The sequence below is a fragment of the Anomaloglossus baeobatrachus genome, chromosome 1, assembly GCF_048569485.1.
Source record: "Anomaloglossus baeobatrachus isolate aAnoBae1 chromosome 1, aAnoBae1.hap1, whole genome shotgun sequence".
NCBI lineage: Eukaryota > Metazoa > Chordata > Amphibia > Anura > Aromobatidae > Anomaloglossus > Anomaloglossus baeobatrachus.
This window is the reverse complement of record NC_134353.1, coordinates 771282468-771303630: the sequence shown is the minus strand read 5'-3', so window position 1 is coordinate 771303630 and position 21163 is coordinate 771282468. Positions and strand designations below refer to the sequence as shown.

General features: G+C 45.8%; 1 protein-coding gene across 1 annotated transcript in view; it reads left to right on the top strand.

The window, feature by feature from the left end:
* Nucleotides 1-21163, top strand: part of ADAMTS19 (ADAM metallopeptidase with thrombospondin type 1 motif 19) — a 422212-nt gene that overhangs the window by 147661 nt on the left and 253388 nt on the right. Inside the window, exon 8 of the mRNA XM_075341865.1 lies at nucleotides 8250-8293. Coding sequence (XP_075197980.1) covers nucleotides 8250-8293 — 44 coding nt within the window. The remainder of the gene's footprint in view (nucleotides 1-8249; nucleotides 8294-21163) is intronic.

Sequence of the window (21163 nt, the reverse complement as noted above, 5' to 3'; positions counted from 1 at the left end):
CATACTCAGGTCAACCATCAGCTTCACCCCAGTAGCTTGTTGAGTACAGTTCAACCTAGGAGGCTCATCTTTCTCCTTGTGAGAATGAAAAATTTGCAGCTGAAGCAAGATTTATGTGGAAAAATATATTAATTTTTCATTTTTCAATCTACTTTGCCTTAATTTCTGTGTAGCACTTGAAAAGTTAATAAATTGACTTACAGCTGTGTAAAATAATTTGAAGGGTGCAGATTTTAAAATTATATCACTCCTGGGGGGTAACAATATATAGGCTCCTCAAAGTCCCTTCAAAACTTAATATGGTTGCAAAAAAAATTGTATTAGTACATTTTCTTGAGAAAAAAAGAAAAATTGCTGCTAAATTTTAAAGCTTCAAACAGCTTAATTGAATAAAAAGATGTTTGTAAAATGATACTGGCATAAAGTGGACATATGAGAAATGTTATCTAATAACTATTTTGTGTAGTATGACTATCTGTTTTAAAATAAAAGCATTGAAAATAATTTTTTCTAAATTTTCATCAAATTTCAGATATTTTCACAAAAATAAAAAATAAACTTTACCCCTTCATGACCAAGGACGTTTATATACATACTTGGCCATAAAGGTAAAAAAGTTTTTTCAGCAAACCCCGGTAATCAGTAGTACTGATTCCTCTGTCCAGGACGGTGCAAGGAGGTGGGCTCCGTGTTCAGGAGTGGAATGGCAATAGGTTTTGGAAAGGTGTTTCCTGTCCATCAACACGTCCAGAGATGGTTTGATTAAAATTTCATTTTATTTAAAAAAAAACATAAAACTAACATGATGTTAGATGGAAATCCAAAGCAGATAAAAAATGTCTTAGGGTACTTTCACACTTGCGTTTATTTCCTTCCGTTACAATCCGCCCTTTTGGAAAACAGCGGAATCCGTTAACGGATTCCGCTGTTTCCCATAGACTTCCCGGCCGCCGGCAAATCACAGCGCTCAGCTGAGCGCCCGCCGGCATGCCCGGGCGCCGGCAAGTGACAGCGCTCAGCTGAGCGCCCGCCCGCTGGCATGCCCGGCCGCCGGCAAGTGACAGCGCTCAGCTGAGTACCCGCCCGCTGGCATGCCCGGGCGCCAGCAAGTGACAGCGCTCAGCTGAGCGCCCGCCCGCCGGCATGCCCGGGCGCCGGCAAGTGACAGCGCTCAGCTGATCACCCGGCGGCCGGCTGCAGGGAGCGATCAGCTGATCACCCGGCGGTCGGCTGCAGGGAGCGATCAGCTGATCACCCGGCGGCCGGCTGCAGGGAGCGATCAGCTGATCACCCGGCGGCCGGCTGCAGGGAGCGATCAGCTGATCACCCGGCGTCCGGCTGCAGGGAGCGATCAGCTGATCACCCGGCGGCCGGCTGCAGGGAGCGATCAGCTGATCACCCGGCAGCCGGCTACTGGGAGCGATCAGCTGATCGTTTACAATACTCTGCCGCTGGTAAAACTGTAAAAAAAAAAAAAAATCAAAACGAATTGCGTTGTTTTGCAGCATCCGTTGCATCCGTTGTGCCACTATATGCAACACATCCGTTGCATCCGTTACACAACGCAATGCAACGGATACCGTTCAACGCAAGTGTGAAAGTACCCTTACACGTTTCAAGCCAGTGTGGCTCCATCTAAAGTCATGTTAGTTTTATGTTTTTTCTAAAATAAAATGAAATTTTAATCAAACCATCTCTGTACATGTTGCTGGACAGGAAACACCTTTCCAAAACCTATTGCCATACATACTTGGTCATGTCTATTCCTTTAATGCAGGCTCACGCGGTGAGCCCAAATTATTCTCCACACGTTTCCTCATCTGATCAACAGACATGTGCAGCTAACAGACGTGGATGAATCCTTAAGTACTTATGCATAGGTGTCGCACCAAAGTGAAAATTTGTTTTAATAATTTAAAAAAAACTATCACAAATAAAAGTATAATGATCCAACCTAGTCACAAACATCATTAATCTTCACTATTCCTTGACTGTCATGCAAGTCATTTGTTCTTATATAATGTAGCATGGATATGACTGTACCTTCCATTGACTCTTTGGTGACAGTGCCGAATTAACCCCTTATTCTCTTCACTAGAAGGTGGCCTAATTCTACGCATCGGGTATTCTAGAATTTACGTATTGTGTAGTTCATGTATGATTTTTGTTATATATATATATATATATATATATATATATAGATGTTGTTGTGTGTAGTTACCAAGTGTTTGTGTAGGGCGCTGTACATGTTCTGGGTGTGGCGGGGGGTGAGAGCTATGTTGTATGTGTGTTGCGTGTGTTGCGTTGTTTGTGGAGCGCTGTGTGTCTGTAGCGTTGTGTGTGTGTGTGTGTTGTGCGGTTTGTGTGTGTGTGGTGTGTTTTGGGGGGAGGTATGTTTTGAGCAATGTGTGTGTTGTGCGGTATGTGCGTATATTTGTGTGTGATGCGGTGTTTGTGTGTTGGGTGTTGTGTGTGTGCAGCGTTGTCTGTGGGTGTGGGTGTCTGTGTAGGGCGTTGTTTGTGGTTCCCAGTGTGTGTGTTGTGCAGTGCGCGTGTGTGTGTGTGTGTTGGGGGGAGGTGTGCACCTCCCATCGTGCTCCATCCCCCATGCTGCGCACCCCCCATCGTGCTCCATCCCCCATGCAGCGTACTCCCCATCGTGCTGCATCCCCCATGCTGCGCACTCCCAAACGTGCTCCATCCGCCATGCTGCGCACTCCCAAACGTGGTCCATCCGCCATGCTGCGCACTCGCAAACGTGCTCCATCCGCCATACTGCGCACTCCCCATCGTGCTGCATCCCCCATGCTGCGCATTCCCAAACGTGCTCCATCCGCCATGCTGCGCACTGCCCATCGTGCTCTATCCGCCATGCTGCGCACTACCAAACTTGCTCCATCCCCCATGCTGCACACTCCCCATCGTGCTGCATCCCCCATGCTGCGCATTCCCAAACGTGCTCCATCCGCCATGCTGCGCACTCCCAAACATGGTCCATCCGCCATGCTGCGCACTCCCAAACGTGCTCCATCCGCCATACTGCGCACTCCCCATCGTGCTGCATCCCTCATGCTGCGCACTCCCAAACGTGCTCCATCCGCCATGCTGCGCACTCCCCATCATGCTCTATCCGCCATGCTGCACACTCCCAAACGTGCTCCATCCGCCATGCTGCGCACTCCCAAACGTGCTCCATCCCCCATGCTGCACACCCCCCCATCATGCTCCATCCGCCATGCTGCGCACTCCCAAACGTGCTCCACCCGCCATACTGCGCACTCCCAAATGTGCTCCATCCGCCATGCTGCGCACTCCCAAACGTGCTCCATCCGCCATGCTGCGCACTCCCAAACGTGGTCCATCCGCCATGCTGCGCACTCCCAAACGTGCTCCATCCGCCATGCTGCGCACTCCCAAACGTGCTCCATCCCCCATGCTGCGCACCCCCCCCATCATGCTCCATCCGCCATGCTGCGCACTCCCAAACGTGCTCCACCCGCCATACTGCACACTCCCAAACGTGCTCCATCCGCCATGCTGCGCACTCCCAAACGTGCTCCATCCGCCATGCTGCGCACTCCCAAACGTGGTCCATCCGCCATGCTGCGCACTCCCAAACGTGCTCCATCCGCCATGCTGCGCACTCCCCAACGTGCTCCATCCGCCATACTGCGCACTCCCAAACGTGCTCCATCCGCCATACTGCGCACTCCCCATCGTGCACCATCCGGCTTGCTGCGCACTCCCAAACGTGCTCCATCCGCCATGCTGCGCACTCCCAAACGTGCTCCATCCGTCATGCTGCGCACTCCCAAACGTGCTCCATCCACCATGCTGCGCACTCCCAAACGTGCTCCATCCGCCATGCTGCGCACTCCCAAACGTGGTCCATCCGCCATGCTGCGCACTCCCAAACGTGGTCCATCCGCAATGCTGCGCACTTCCAAACGTGGTCCATCCACCATGCTGCGCACCCCCCCATCATGCTCCATCCGCCATGCTGCGCACTCCCAAACGTGCTCCACCCGCCATGCTGCGCACTCCCAAACGTGCTCCATCCCCCATGCTGCGCACCCCCCCATCATGCTCCATCCGCCATGCTGCGCACTCCCAAACGTGCTCCACCCGCCATACTGCGCACTCCCAAATGTGCTCCATCCGCCATGCTGCGCACTCCCAAACGTGCTCCATCCGCCATGCTGCGCACTCCCAAACGTGGTCCATCCGCCATGCTGCGCACTCCCAAACGTGCTCTATCCGCCATGCTGCGCACTCCCAAACGTGCTCCATCCCCCATGCTGCGCACCCCCCCCATCATGCTCCATCCGCCATGCTGCGCACTCCCAAACGTGCTCCACCCGCCATACTGCACACTCACAAACGTGCTCCATCCGCCATGCTGCGCACTCCCAAACGTGCTCCATACGCCATGCTGCGCACTCTCAAACGTGGTCCATCCGCCATGCTGCGCACTCCCAAACGTGCTCCATCCGCCATGCTGCGCACTCCCAAACGTGCTCCATCCCCCATGCTGCGCACCCCCCCATCATGCTCCATCCGCCATGCTGCGCACTCCCAAACGTGCTCCACCCGCCATACTGCACACTCCCAAACGTGCTCCATCCGCCATGCTGCGCACTCCCAAACGTGCTCCATCCGCCATGCTGCGCACTCCCAAACGTGGTCCATCCGCCATGCTGCGCACTCCCAAACGTGCTCCATCCGCCATGCTGCGCACTCCCCAACGTGCTCCATCCGCCATACTGCGCACTCCCAAACGTGCTCCATCCGCCATACTGCGCACTCCCCATCGTGCACCATCCGGCATGCTGCGCACTCCCAAACGTGCTCCATCCGCCATGCTGCGCACTCCCAAACGTGCTCCATCCGTCATGCTGCGCACTCCCAAACGTGCTCCATCCACCATGCTGCGCACTCCCAAACGTGCTCCATCCGCCATGCTGCGCACTCCCAAACGTGGTCCATCCGCCATGCTGCGCACTCCCAAACGTGGTCCATCCGCAATGCTGCGCACTTCCAAACGTGGTCCATCCACCATGCTGCGCACTCCCAAACGTGCTCCATCCGCCATGCTGCGCACTCCCAAACGTACTCCATCCACCATGCTGCGCACTCTCAAACGTGCTCCATCCGCCATGCTGCTCACTCCCAAACATGCTCCATCCGCCATGCTGCGCACTCCCAAACGTGCTCCATCCTCCATGCTGCGCACTCCCAAACGTGGTCCATCCGCCATGCTGCGCACTCCCAAACGTGCTCCATCCTCCATGCTGCGCACTCCCAAACGTGGTCCATCCGCCATGCTGCGCACTCCCAAACGTGCTTCATCCCCCATGCTGCGCACTCCCCATCGTGCTCCATCCCCCATGCTGCGCACCCCCCATCGTGCTCCATCCCCCATGCTGCACCAGCATCAGCCTCTCTGCCCGCAGCATCAGCCTCTCTGCCCGCAGCATCAGCCTCTCTGCACACAGCATCAGCCTCTCTGCACACAGCATCAGCCTCTCTGCACACAGCATCAGCCTCTCTCCTCCCAGCATCAGCCTCTCTCCTCCCAGCATCAGCCTCTCTCCTCACAGCATCAGCCTCTCTCCTCACAGCATCAGCCTCTCTCCTCCCAGCATCAGCCTTTTCTGTCCCTAGCATCAGCCTCTCTCCTCCCAGCCTACCCCAGCCTCAGCCTCCCTCAGCATCAGCCTCTGTTCTCTCAGCCTCCCTCTCCCAGCCTTCCCCAGGATCAGCCTCTCTCATCCCAGCATCAGCCTCTCTCCTCCCAGCATCAGCCTCTCCTCTCTGTCCCCAGCATCAGCCTCTCTCCTTTCAGCCTTCCTTAGCATCAGCCTCTCTCCTCCCAGCCTCTCTCTCTTCCCAGCCTCCCCCATCATCAGCCTCCCCCAGCATCAGCCTCTCTCCTTCCAGCCTCCCCCAGCATCAGCCTCTCTCCTTCCAGCCTCCCCCAGCATCAGCCTCCCTCTCCCAGCCTTCCCCAGGATCAGCCTCTCTCCTCCCAGCCTCCGTCCTCCCAGCCTCCCCCAGCATCAGCCTCTCTCCTTCCAGCCTCCCCCATCATCACCCTCTCTCCTTCCAGCCTCCCCCAGCATCAGCCTCCCTCTCCCAGCCTTCCCCAGGATCAGCCTCTGTCCTCCCAGCCTCAGCCTCTCTCCTTCCAGCCTCCCCCAGCATCAGCCTCTCTCCTTCCAGCCTCCTTCAGCATCAGCCTCCCCTTCCCAGCCTTCCCCAGGATCAGCCTCTCTCCTCCCAGCCTCATTCAGCATCAGCCTTCCCCTCCCAGTCTCCCCCAGCATCAGCCTCCTCCTCCCAGCCTTCCCCAAGATCAGCCTCTCTGCTCCCAGCCTCCTCCAGCACGCCGTGCTCCTCTGCCGACACTCACACACACCCAATCGCATACACTCACACACACAACCGATCGCATACACTCACACACACAACCGATCGCATACACTCACACACACCCGATCGCATACACTCACCCACACCCACCCACCCATACACGATCGCATACACTCACACACACCCGATCGCATACACTCACACACACCCGATCGCATACACTCACACACACAGACACTGACGAAATCGCACATACGCGCTGATACTCACAACATCCGGAGATACCACATGCTTCTGGCCATGTGATCCTCCGTCAGGTCCTGGAAGGTCACAGCAGCACAGTATCGAGGCCGAGAAGCAAGCGATATCGCCGGATGCTGTGAGTGTGTGGATGCGATGTGATGTGTGTGTGAAGTGTGTGTGAGAGTGAGTGTGATCTGATGTGTGTGTATGTGTGTGTGTGTGTGTGCTGTTATGTGTGTGCGTGTGGATCTTCCGCCGCTGCAGGACGTTGATGTGCTGGTAACTATGCTACCATGGTTACCAGCGCATCACGTCCCCCACTCGCACGGGAGCCCACACCAGCATACGGCGGCAAGGCCAGCAATGCGAGGGTAAGTGTCGGCTGGGTTGGCGGCGTACGCTGATGTGGGCTCCCGTTGGGGGGGGTTTGTGGGTTGTACAGTACTCACCTGGGAGCCGTGACCGTGTCAGTTCGGGGAATGCGCGGGAGGGGGGAGGGGGCAGAGCTAGTGTCCATTGCGTGAGGGGGGCGGGGCGTGGCGTGGCCGAGTTGCCAATGCCTACAGGGTGCCGGGGCGAGAGGCCAATCTGTGGGGGGGCGGAGCCTGGGCGAGCGGCTGGCCAATCCGTGTGGGGGCGCAGCCTGGGCGAGCGGCCAATCCGTGTGGGGGGGCAGGGCCATGGCTAGCCCAGCGGCCAATCAGCTTTGTGTCACCGTAAGGACACAATGTCACCGGAAGGACACAATTTTGAAGCATGACAGACAGACAGACAGACAGACAGAATAAGGCAATTATATATATAGATTACTGATGTGATTTTTACCATCTTACAGAATGGAAAGGACAGAAATTTTTTTCCCTAGCTTTTCCACATGTGACAAAATCGGATCACACTCTGATCACACACACCGATCAGAACATGATTAGCATAGTTGATCCAATTTTATCAGATGAGATAAAAGTGATCAGCTGTACATAGCCTAAAGTGGACAAACACTGTGAAACAGCTGCATTTGCTGGGGTCTATTTTTGCTAATTAAAGCCAAATATCCTTTTTAATACTTTTAGTTTTTAGTACATTACCTAGTGCAGTAAAATAAATATCTCAACATCATGTGCTGGGTCTGTGCCTATCTATCCAAGCACACAGACCTGCATGGAAGAAGGACAGAGCATTGCAGACTACCACAAATTACCAGTGCAGTAATGGCTACAATGTATCCAAGCTGGAATTCTAATAGTATAAATCTACATTGACTGAAATACACTTTTTAGACCTTAATTTGATTTTTTTCTAGTAATCCGTTTTACATGAAAATAATAATACATTTCATTAATTCCAACAAAATTTTGTATGTGTAAATCAATTTCACATTCATACACATAATGAAATTAGCTATCAGATGCTTATTTCTCCTTCCCAATACCAAGCCTCTTGCAGAATTAGATAAAGTTTGCAATACCTATTAGCTAATCCAAATCTTTACTTTTCTGTAGTCTTGGTTACAATAATGGATTCTTGTTTCTACCAACTGAGGCATATTAAATCTGTGCAAATTGGTCACATAATTATTACTAGTCTGACAGAGTTGATTGTGATTAATGTGTAGTTGTTTCCCCTCCTTCTCCTAGGACGGATTTCTGTGTCCATAAAGATGAACCATGTGATACAGTGGGTGAGTAAAATGGATTTGCAGCATGTATTTCTAATAGCTGGGTTCAATATGCTTAACATAAATGTAAATGATGTATCAAATCAAAATCATTACAATGGCATTCAGCTTTGATATATATATATATATATATATATATATATATATACATACATACATTTTTTATTTTTTTTGTTAAATATTGTAGAAGAATGAGATTTTATTTTTCTCAACTTGCCATAGTTGGAATTTTTCACTCGTAACTATTATTATTATTAGTGTTATTACTATTTTAATTTTTAGTCTACTATTTATTTTCTATTGTGGTTTCTTTTAGTTTGTAATTAGCATATCCTTTATGTAAATCTTATTTTGCATTCTAACTTCTCAAGGAGCTTATACATAGCAGCTAATCTGTACACAGTGAGCTGCAGTATAAAAGCATAGGGGGGGTTACAGCAGGAGCTTGTGGCACTGATAAAACAAGAAGTAATTGACTACCAAGTAGCTCAGTTTTCATTTATGATCATCATTATGTCATAATATGGTTGAGTTGAAGAGTAAGCAAGCAATTTTCAACCAAACAACCTCAAAAAAGTGCAGCAATAAAGTAGGAAAAAAAATGAACATAATGCACAGCAATGTAAAAATGACATTGCTGTGTACATGTTCAGTCTTTTGTTACTGCTGTTAACCACTTCATAGTTCAGAAATGATGCAGCAGCTAAAAGAAGTGACCTGTTTATTCGTCCTTTGACTTCGTTTGGAAGCTGCTCCATGTTTATAATTGAAAGTTTAGAAAAAAGACACTGATATTGAAGCCAAAAAAAATTACTGGAAAACTGCCAGTGGAGCCACTTTAGAAAACAACAGCTAGTTTAGAAAAAAAAATTGCTGCATGCCTGAGTTGCCTCCTAAAATCATATTACGCTTGGTCATGTAAGTGAATGAGTCTGTGCAAAAAGTCAGACTGCGCTCATATGACATATTAAAGCAATGTAAATATGACATTGCTGTGCATATGTTCAGTATTTTGTTACTTTTTTTAACCACTTCAGAGTTCAGGATTCAGGAATCATGCAGCAGCTAAAAGAAGTGACATGTTTATTCTTCCTTTTGACTTTGTTTGGAAGCTGCTCCATGTTTCTATTTGAAAGTTTAGGAAAAAGACACTGACAGCGGAGCCAACAAAATTTACTGGAGAACTGGCGTAGAGCCACTTCAGGAAAAAGAAAGCTGGCTTTTTCCTAAAGTTTTTTTGCCTAGGAAAATCTTGGCATCTGAAATGGGTTGTGTGCACATATCCCTAGGGTAGTGGATTTCTGGATGAGCCGAAATTTGACATGAGAAAAAACTTGTTTGGTTACATTAACTTTAAAAATTTCAGCTTACAATCTTAATTCCTTTTTTGGTATGCACTTTTCTTTTGTGGAAGTGTCTCCCATTAATATAAGTTGGATAAGAAGACTTTTTTTCCATGATGCTTTTGCCTCTCATTGTTACACTTGGACAAGGGGATGTCCAGTGCACGATGCAACACAGAGGTACAATAGAGATGGAAATGGAGCAGAAGGGACTGACGATAGGGAGCAGGGTTCATGACACCTCCTGACACTAACTTGTGTTTGAACCCTGAGCTCCACTAACGTCCATATAAGAGTCCTTCCCTTTGTTGCCGTCACATGTCAGTCCTTATCTGTCTGTCCACTCACCCTGGCTAAAATGAAAGCTGCTGAGTGCACTTGACTAAACCATTACATTAGTCCGACAAGGTAAGGGAAGGTAGACAGACAGAATATATACATAAAGGATATACTTCAAATCTGCAGCCAAACCCCAGTGCTGCAGGTAACAGGACTTCAGCATTACAAGAAGCTTCCTTCATCCAAGGTGGTCAGTTTAGAATGAATCTCTATAACTGGCATCATGGAACATGTGACTATTTAAGGTGGAGGGGAGTGGTCACAAACTGGCTGCACCTGAGATGAACTAACAAAAAGCTACCAGCAAGGAAAGTGTACTTAACCCTTGCTGCACTGAAAGAAAGCAAATATGTTTAAAACCTAGAGTCTCACAAGGTAATGTGAGACTCAGTTCCAAGAGCTAGCACAAGTCTCCCAAGAATGGGAGGCATTCGTGACACTCATAAAAGTATAGCTTTGTCCCTGTACTAATCTATGATTCTACATCCCATGAGGGATTTCTTCTCCACAGTAAAAGATGAGGCACTCACTCTCTATTTCACACCTTACTTCATGCTGTTTGTTTTATGATTTCCTAATATTTCACATTTGGCATATTTATAACCTCTTCCACATTCCTGCTGCTATCTCTAACACTGAAAAATGAAGGCGGTTGCAGAGAGGGTAAGCACTACCTAGAGCCTTGTGATGTGAAACCCCTGTCAGAAGCTAAGGGACAGCCAACTAGCTGAGGAAGTTACACAGACTCTACAACAGAAAAATAGTGAAACATTTGAAAATTAAACTATTAATTTTAATTGTATGTTTAGGAAACGAACACTATAAAAATATGTAATGCAAAAGTTTCTAAAGCCTATAAATCTACAAGTAACTTTTTACTACACAAAAATTAGCTTTAAATTACAAAATATACAAGGGCTAATACATAGTGTAATACCTGAAGTTCACAAATGGTAGATCTCTTTTCATAAGTGGTTTTAATCTGTATAGTAAAATGACTTGCACTCACTCTCCCTCCCTACATCTGTCTCTCTCCTCTTTTAATGTCGTAGTTACACAATTATATTAAAACTATTTAAACCTGGTTTCTCTTTCGTACACTTACACATTGTTTCTTTAACCTTATATTCAGGTGAATGTTTCATTAAAAATAACAAAAAGAAGCATTTAGACCTACTGGACACATGTCTCAAATCACTGTCCATAAACCAATTCACTTCTTTCAAGCAATTTCCTAACAGTTTTATCAAAATTGTCTGCAAATAAATGCACGGCAGCCATCTGGGCTGTTCAATCTTTTCTTAATTGTTAATGATAGAAATAAACCACAAGTGAATTATAATACTCCACTATAACACCGGGGCATTGCAATTCAGCCACAATGCTAAACCACTCAGCACATAAAAAAAATAATAAATTGGTAATTTAAGATTACATGTCAGAGAAAGAGAATAAAGATTGTTACCAGGACAATAGTGTAAAACTATAAAAAGGGGAAGGTAATACAGTGTCTTTAAAAAATGATCATACCCCTTAAATGTTTCCACATTTTTTCATATTATACACAAACTTAAATTTATTTTTGGGGGATTTTACATAATATAGCAACACTAAGTAGCAAGTATTTGGGAAGTCTAAAAGAAATGATACATAGTTTTCTAAATATTTTAAAAATTTAAATCTGAAAATTGGGATGTGCATATGTATTCAACCCCCCTGAGTCAACAGTACTTTGTAGGATCACCTTTTGCTGCAATTCCTGCTGCAAGTCTTTTGTTGAAGCAAATTTGTCACCAGGTTGATGCTCTTTTCTATAAAAGTCCAGTTACACTTCATCATTATCATGAACGAGCATTCTTAAGAATGATTTCACAATAACCGTGCTGTTAGAGATGAGCGAATAAAGAGTGGAGCCATTATCTAAAATATGAGTAGAATGCAACTTGTACTCTAATTTTGCAAAAATCTACATTTACTATAATGCAAATTTTTTTGCAACTTGTTTCTGCACGGATTGGGGCTGAGCAGTTGATTAAGTGTAAAGTGTATTTATTTATATATATATATATATATATATATATATATATATATATATATATAGTACAGACCAAAAGTTTGGACACACCTTCTCATCTCTAGAACAACTATTAAGAGGAGACTTTGTGCAGCAGGCCTTCATGGTAAAATAGCTGCTAGGAAATCACTGCTAAGGACAGGCAACAAGCAGAAGAGACTTGTTTGGGCTAAAGAACACAAGGAATGGACATTAGACCAGTGGAAATCTGTGCTTTGGTCTGATGAGTCCAAATTTGAGATCTTTGCATCCAACCACCGTGTCTTTGTAAAAAAGGTGAACGGATGGACTCTACATGCCTGGTTCCCAACGTGAAGCATGGAGGAGGAGGTGTGATGGTGTGGGGTGCATTGCTGGTGACACTGTTGGCGATTTATTCAAAATTGAAGACATACTAAACCAGCATGGCTACCACAGCATCTTGCAGCGGCATGCTATTCTATCCGCTTTGCGTTTAGTTGGACCATCATTTATTTTTCAACAGGATAATGACCCCAAACACACCTCCAGGCTGTGTAAGGGCTATTTGACTAAGAAGGAGAGTGATGGGATGCTACGCTAGATGACCTGGCCTCCACAGTCACCAGACCTGAACCCAATTGAGATGGTTTGGGGTGAGCTGGACCTCAGAGTGAAGGCAAAAGGGCCAACAAGTGCAAAGCATCTCTGGGAACTCCTTCAAGGCTGTTGAAGCTCATCAAGAGAATGCCAAGAGTGTTCAAAGCAGTACTCAAAGCAAAACGTGGCTACTTTGAAGAACCTAGAATATAAGACATATTTTCAGTTGTTTCACACTTTTTTAAGTATTTCATTCCACATGTTTTAATTCATAGTTTTGATGTCTTCAATGGGAATCTACAATTTTTAGAGTCAGGAAAATAAAGAAAACTCTTTGAATGAGAAGGTGTGTCCAAACTTTTGGTCTGTACTGTATGTATATATATAATGGTTATGATGCTCTGGGATCTGTAGATAATGATAATAATAATAATAATAATAATAATAATAATAATAATAATAATAATAATACTAACAACAACAATAATAAGTAGTATTAAACTCATGGAGATTAACTCCTCAGTGAATTGAATTTCCAGGGAGAAAAATATGCCAACAGTAAAATTTTAATTTTGCGTGATCCTCTCATTTCTATTCTATTCTATTAGAAGAGCGTACCTGAACTATGAAGTTCAGGGTTCGTACCATACAAACTTTAATAAAAATCAGTGTTCGAGTTCGGAGTTTGGGTGCTTTACGTATGTTAACTAGAGATGAGTGATTCCGTTGAGGCTCTGTTTTCCGGCAGCAAACAAACCTAGCTCCACAGTCTCGAGCTTGACCCCAACCCCAGATCCAGTCACTGATTGGCAGTTTGAGTTTCCGTCCACAAACAGCCAGCCATTAGCAGATCACTTCCGGAGGATGGTGGTGGGCGGTCTTTTACAAACTTTTTATTTGTTGCACACTACATCCGATCATGCTGTTGTTACCCCCAGTGTGCACCATTCAAACACTGCAAGCAGTTCTCACAGGGCTGAGCACCAAGAGTACCTGAGCACAGCATTGCTCGCATGAGTATTGTTCGCGCGTAAAGCATCCGCACCTGAACCTTGATTTTTAAATTTGGGGTTTGATTCGAAAATCGAACCTCAGGTTCGCTCATCTGTAATGCTAATCACTCAGTTGAGCAAAATGGTCACTACTCAGGTAAAAGCATCTTGTTTTGCACAAAGGATCATTGTTCTCGACAGCGCATTGTACTGTGGAAACATGAGCTGCATTGCTTCTGAAGTACGGTCAGCTTGTGTAAACAGGCTAAGTGACCACCAATCAGCAAATAGGTAGCTGATTGATGGTTGTTTAGTGTCCCTGGGTAATGTAAATGAACTTTTTGGTAGTGACAGACACTGTTATTTCACATTCAGATTCACATTGTACAAGGTGCAGTTGGTGGAGTGAAAATTATCCACGGTTTTCATAACACTTTGGCGCTGTAAGGCTATGTGCGCACAGTGCGTTTTTCGTGGCGTTTTTGCGCGTTTTTTGGGTGCGTTTTTGGCCTCAAAACTGCATGACTTTGCTTCCCCAGCAAAGTCTATGAGTTTTCATTTTTGCTGTCCGCACACAACTGTTTTTTAAGCTGCGTTTTTGAGCTTGAAAAAAAAAATGGACATGTCAATTCTTTCCTGCGTTTTTCTGCGTTTTCCGCCCATGCAATGCATTGGAAAAACGCAGCAAAACGCAGAGATCAAAAACGCAGCAAAACGCAGCCAAAACCGCACCAAATCGCGGTAAAAACGCATGCATTTTTTTATGCGTTTTTTCGACGCACGTGCGTTTTTGTGCGTTTTTAGCGGCCAAAAACGCACAAAAACGCAGCGTCAAAAAAACGCAGCGTGCGCACATAGCCTAACTCGTATGGTTTTGGAAATAAGCAAAAAAAGACTAGAAGTGTAAATGATTACCCTAATCTTAGCGTTTTACCAGATGCATCACAGGGGGACAGAGTGGTCAGAAGACAAAGGGAGCACCATCCATTTAGTTATATCACTTACATGCAGCTATTTTCCATAGTAGTAAACTTCTTAGGGATACTTGTGGGTTAATGTTCTCTAAAGGAAAAACAGCTTTCTCAAGTCAAACATTCACATATGTCGACAACTTGAAAGTTCAAACACATTTGTGGGGAGCAGAATAATAACAATAATACCTGACTTGTGTGCATTGATGGACAAACAGACTGAAAACTGCAATTTGTTTCATATTTGACCCAGAAAGTCAGATGTTCTTGGTCTGTCAAATAATGAAGATCACAGAACTGGTTCATATTATCGGAATGTTGTGTTATACCAGCGTGGGCCGGAGTTGACTTTGTAACTTATTTTGTATAGTTTGTGCTTGTCAATGTACAATATTCTTAGAAATGAAATTATTCCAATTGAAAACTGCATACAGTATTCAGCATTGCTACCACATGTGTTTTTCACTGTTTTTTTAAAGCAACTTTTATTCCAAGATCTACATATGTAAAGGGTTTAAAAGAATTATCTCATGTTCCTATCTTGAGGAGTGCAATGTTTCCTGCCCCCCTGGCTTCCCCCCTCTAAAAGAGAAGTGAGCTCCTGAATATTGACGTTCTGGTTTGGTGGCATGGTTGAGTAAGCCATTAGGCCTAACTGAGTGTTCTCCCACATTGCAAGCAGTGGCACAATGACCCGTGCAGTATTGGAGAAGCAATGGGACACTGAGGCTGGCCGGGTCTAGTTTTCTGGCCAGATTTTCAGCTAGCAAGTGTGCAAATCTTGCCGATCAGACTGGCTACCTCTGAGATGACCAGTAAAGGCCCCGTCACACGCAGCAACATATAACGATATATCGCCGGGGTCACGGATTCCATGATGCACATCCGGCATCGTTAGTGGCATCGTTGCATGTGACACGCACGGACAACCGTTAACGATGGAAAATACTCACCAAATCGTTGATTGTTGAGCACGCAGGTTGTTCGTCGTTCCCGAGGCAGCACACATCGCTACGTGTGACACCTCGGGTACGACGAACTGCAGCTTACCTGCGGCCACTGTCAATGCGGAAGTAAGGAGGTGGGCGAAATGTTAGGTCCCACTCATCTCCACCCCTCCGCTTCTATTGGGCGGCCGCTTAGTGACGTTGCTGTGACGCCGCATGAACCGACCCCTTAGAAAGGAGGCGGTTCGCCGGCAACAGCGATGTCTCTAGTCAGGTAAGTCCCGTGTGACGGCTCCGAATGATATTGTGCGCCACGGGCAGCGATTTGCCCGTGACGCACAAACGACGGGGGTGGGTGCTTTCACCAGCGATATCGCTGCGTGTAACACCCCTTTTACTCTGGCAACATATGTATCCTATAGAATTAAAAAAACAGCTTTATTCTTGAGAACTGAGAGAATTTTAAATAAAAGCTGCATTTCAGGGTTGCTTATGTTTACAAGCACTTTGCAATTTAATACGATGAAACATTTAATAAGATGAGACAACCCCTTTAAAGGGAATCTGTCACCAGGTTTTTGCCACCTAATCTGAGAGCGGCATAATGTAGGAAAACAGAACCTGATTACAGTAATGTGTCACTTACTGGGCTGCTTCATTTAGGGCTGGTTTCAGACGTCCGTGTTTAATCAGGTACCAGTCACATGCATGGTTATGGTCATACGTGTGTCATACGTGTGTTACACGTGTGTCACACGTGTGACATCCATGTTTGCATACGTGTGACACGTACCGGGTAAAACACATGTCTCTGTAATGAAAAGATGTTATATACTTATCTGTATCCAGCGATGTTGTCTCCGACTTTACTGCGTCCCGCTCCTGATCCCCGCTCATTATTTTCATTGATTATTCACTGCCTGAGGATCTGGAAGCTGGAACATCGCGGGGACAGGCTGGGTACAGCACAGCCGAGGACAGCACCGCTGGGGACATCACCGGGGACATCGCCGGTGACAGGTGAGTATATACAGTGCCTACAAGTAGTATTCAACCCCATGAAGATTTAGCAGGTTTACACATTCGGAATTAACTTGGCATTGTGACATTTGGACTGTAGATCAGCCTGAAAGTGTGAAATGCACTGCAGCAAAAAAGAATGTTATTTCTTTTTTTTTTTAAATTGTGAAAAGTTTATTCAGAGGGTCATTTATTATTCAACCCCTCAAACCACCAGAATTCTGTTTGGTTCCCCTAAGGTATTAAGAAGTATTTCAGGCACAAAGAACAATGAGCTTCACATGTTTGGATTAATTATCTCTTTTTCCAGCCTTTTCTGACTAATTAAGACCCTCCCCAAACTTGTGAACAGTACTCATACTTGGTCAACATGGAAAAGACAAAGGAGCATTCCAAGGCCATCAGAGACAAGATTGTGGAGGGTCACAAGGCTGGCAAGGGGTACAAAACCCTTTCCAAGGAGTTGGGCCTACCTGTCTCCACTGTTGGGAGCATCATCCGGAAGTGGAAGGCTTATGGAACTACTGTTAGCCTTCCACGGCCTGGACAGCCTTTGAAAGTTTCCACCCGTGTCGAGGCCAGGCTTGTCCGAAGAGTAAAGGCTAACCCAAGGACAACAAGGAAGGAGCTCCGGGAAGATCTCATGGCAGTGGGGACATTAGTTTCAGTCAATACCATAAGTAACGTACTCCACCGTAATGGTCTCCGTTCCAGACGAGCCCGTAAGGTACCTTTACTTTCAAAGCGTCATGTCAAGGCTCGTCTACAGTTTGCTCATGATCACTTGGAGGACTCTGAGACAGACTGGTTCAAGATTCTCTGGTCTGATGAGACCAAGATTGAGATCTTTGGTGCCAACCACACACGTGACGTTTGGAGACTGGATGGCACTGCATACGACCCCAAGAATACCATCCCTACAGTCAAGCATGGTGGTGGCAGCATCATGCTGTGGGGCTGTTTCTCAGCCAAGGGGCCTGGCCATCTGGTCCGCATCCATGGGAAGATGGATAGCACGGCCTACCTGGAGATTTTGGCCAAGAACCTCCGCTCCTCCATCAAGGATCTTAAGATGGGTTGTCATTTCATCTTCCAACAAGACAACAACCCAAAGCACACAGCCAAGAAAACCAAGGCCTGCTTCAAGAGGGAAAAAATCAAGGTGTTGCAGTGGCCTAGTCAGTCTCCTGACCTTAACCCAATTGAAAACTTGTGGAAGGAGCTCAAGATTAAAGTCCACATGAGACACCCAAAGAACCTAGATAACTTGGAAAAGATCTGCATGGAGGAGTGGGCCAAGATAACTCCATAGACCTGTGCCGGCCTGATCAGGTCTTATAAAAGACGATTATTAGCTGTAATTGCAAACAAGGGTTATTCCACAAAATATTAAACCTAGGGGTTGAATAATAATTGACCCACACTTTTATGTTGAAAATTTATTAAAATTTAACTGAGGAACATAACTTGTTGGTTTGTAAGATTTATGCATCTGTTAATAAATCCTGCTCTTGTTTGAAGTTTGCAGGCTCTAACTTATTTGCATCTTATCAAACCTGGTAAATCTGCAGGGGGTTGAATACTACTTGTAGGCACTGTAGCAGTTTGTGCAGTGACATCCAGGGACTCATCAGGGTTTCCAATGAACTCTCATGAACCCCTGGAAGTCACCATCGTGACACTCGCTGTAACGCAGTTGTCTCAGGGGTGTCATCAGGAGGTCATCAGAGCTCATTGGGAAATCCGATGACCTCCTGGATGTCCCTGAACACACACTGCTGGCAGGATACTCACCTGTCACTCGGCGGTGCTGTCCTCGGAGGGGCTGTCTCTTTTGCTGTCACCGCGATGCCGCTGCTCTCAGCTGCTCAACGCGGTGAATAATCAATGAAAATAATGAGCGGGGGTCAGGAGCAGGACGCAGCAGAGTCGGAGACAGAATCGCTGGATACAGGTAAATATAGAAAATCTTTTTATTTTAAAACCCGTGTTTTCTCTGGTACGTGTCACACTGATCCCATTCAGATCACATCAGTGTGTGGTCCGTGTGACATCTGTGCTGCTGCATGTGAAAACACGGCCGTGTGAGAGTGCACAATAGGGTAACATGGGTACGTGTGACATCCATGTTAAAAACGGATGTCAGACATACCTAAAACACGGACGTCTGAAACCAGCCTAGTTTTGATAAAAATCACTGTTTAATCAGCAGTAGATTATCATTAGCGAACTACTTGGGGTTCTGCCAGGTAGTCCAGCATATTCGTGAGCTCTGTATAACTGCTAAATCTGCAGCAAAGAAAACATTGATTTTAACAAAATGACGGAAAACAGCTCAGTAAGTGACACATTGTTGGAATCAGTATCTCTATCTCTATATTATGCGTCTCTCAGATGGGGTAGCAAAAACCTGGTGACAAATTCGCTTTAAAGAGTAACCTTCATTTTCATTTTTATTTCATAAATCAATAGTACACATGAAAATAAGCAACTTTGTAATATATCTTATCAGACAAATCTGCTTCTTTCTCTGCCAGAATTGATCAGTCTTTATCAAAATTCTCAATTCTGAGGTAAAAATCTGTAATCAGTGAAGACTTTCCCATTACTGAGATAAGAGATGGCGGCTGTTACTTAGGAGAGTCTATGATGACAGGAGAAGGGAGGAGCTACAGACAGAAGAAGGGGCTAGTGTTAGAGGGAGGAGCTATAGGCAGAGCTCGGAGCTAGAGGCAGACGCAGGAGCTATAGACAGAGGGAGGAGCTAGAGGCAGACGCAGGAGCTATAGACAGAGCGAGGAGCTAGAGTCAGAGCTCCACCCCCTCCTCCCTCTTCTATCTATATAGAATCTCATCAGTGACAACTGCTATTTCCTATCTCAGTAATGGGAAAGTCTTCACTGAATACAGATTTTACCTCAGAATTGAGAATATTGGTTGTGACTGATCATTTCTGGCAGAGAAATAAGAAAATGTATCTGATAAGATATAGTACAAAATTGCTTATTTTCATGTGCACTATTGATTTATGAAATAAAAATGAAAATAATGGTTACATTTTAAGTGAAGATTAGGAATGAGCACATTGCTTGGTGCTCGGGAAGCTTAATGAGCATTTTGATGCCCGGAGACGCGATACTCGTTTACAAAGTATAATGGAAGTCAATGGGAACTCAACTGAACTTTTTTGGAAAATTGCTCGCGTTCCCCAACGACTTCCTTTATACTCTGTAAACCATACATCCGAGCATCAAAATGCTCGTTTGGCTTACCGAGCACTGAGAAGTTTGCCCATCTCTAGTATAAAGACCTGCAGCCAGAGCATAGAGCCAAGAATGGTTGAGAGGGTTGTAACCTATAGATTGTAAGCCTCTTCTCTTACCCTTTCTACCAGTCTGTCAGTTTGTAAATCTGTGCACATATACAACACCATGGAATTAATTATTTTTTAAAAATTAATAATAATAATAATAATAATAATAATAATAATAATAATAATAATAACAACCCTATAATAATGCTAGAAGGCCACCTACTCCTCCTACCAATCATACTGCACATCTAACTTCATTACAGTTGAAACCAGAAGTTTACATTCACTATCTAAAAAGACACATCTGCATGTATTTCCTCATTGTCTAACATGAAATCAGAATAAACCTTTCCCGTTTTAGGACCATTATAATTACCAAAATTATTTATATTTGCTGAAGGTAATAAAAATGCCTAAAAATATTCTCTCACTCTCATTATTCTGGCATTTGGCAAAGTCAAAAGTTTACCTATACTAAAGGGCACTTTACATGCTGCGATATCGGTACCGATATCGCTAGCGAGCGTACCCGCCCCAGTCGGTTGTGCGTCGTAGGCAAATCGCAGCCCATGGCGCACAACATTGCTAACACCCGTCACACGGACTTACCTTCCCTGCGACGTCACTCTGGCCGGCGATCCGCCTCCTTTCTAAGGGGGCGGTTCGTGCGGCGTCACAGCGACGTCACATGGCAGCCGTTCAATAGCAGAGGAGGGTCGGAGATGAGCGGCCGGAACATGCCGCTCACCTCCTGCCTTCCTCATTGCCGGTGGATGCAGATAAGGAGATGTTCGTCGTTCCTGCAGCGTCACACATAGCGATGTGTGCTGCCGCAGGAACGACGAACAACATCGTACCTGCAGCAGTAACGATATTTGGAAAAGGAGCGACGTGTCAACGAGCAACGATTTTTCATGTTTTGCGCTCGTTGATCGTCGCTCCTTGGTGTCACACGCTGCGATGTCGCTAACGGCGCCGGAGGGTGCATCACTAACGACGTGACCCCGACGATATATCGCTAGCGATGTCGCAGCGTGTAAAGCACCCTTAAGAGTACTATTAAATAATATGGGACAACCCATATGATTAGGTCATATCTTTGGAAGGTTCTGATAGGTTTATTGCCAACATCTGATATAATAAAAAAATGCAGGTAGTCCATAGTCTACCATAGTTTAAGGAATCCAATGTAGTACAGGGAAGGAAACCTGAAGGACATAAAAAGAGAGAAATCAAAACAAGACACTGTGCCTCGTTCACCAATTCATTAGAAAGTAAAGTTCCCAGCTCGGACATAGTCCAGCAGTTCCCACAAT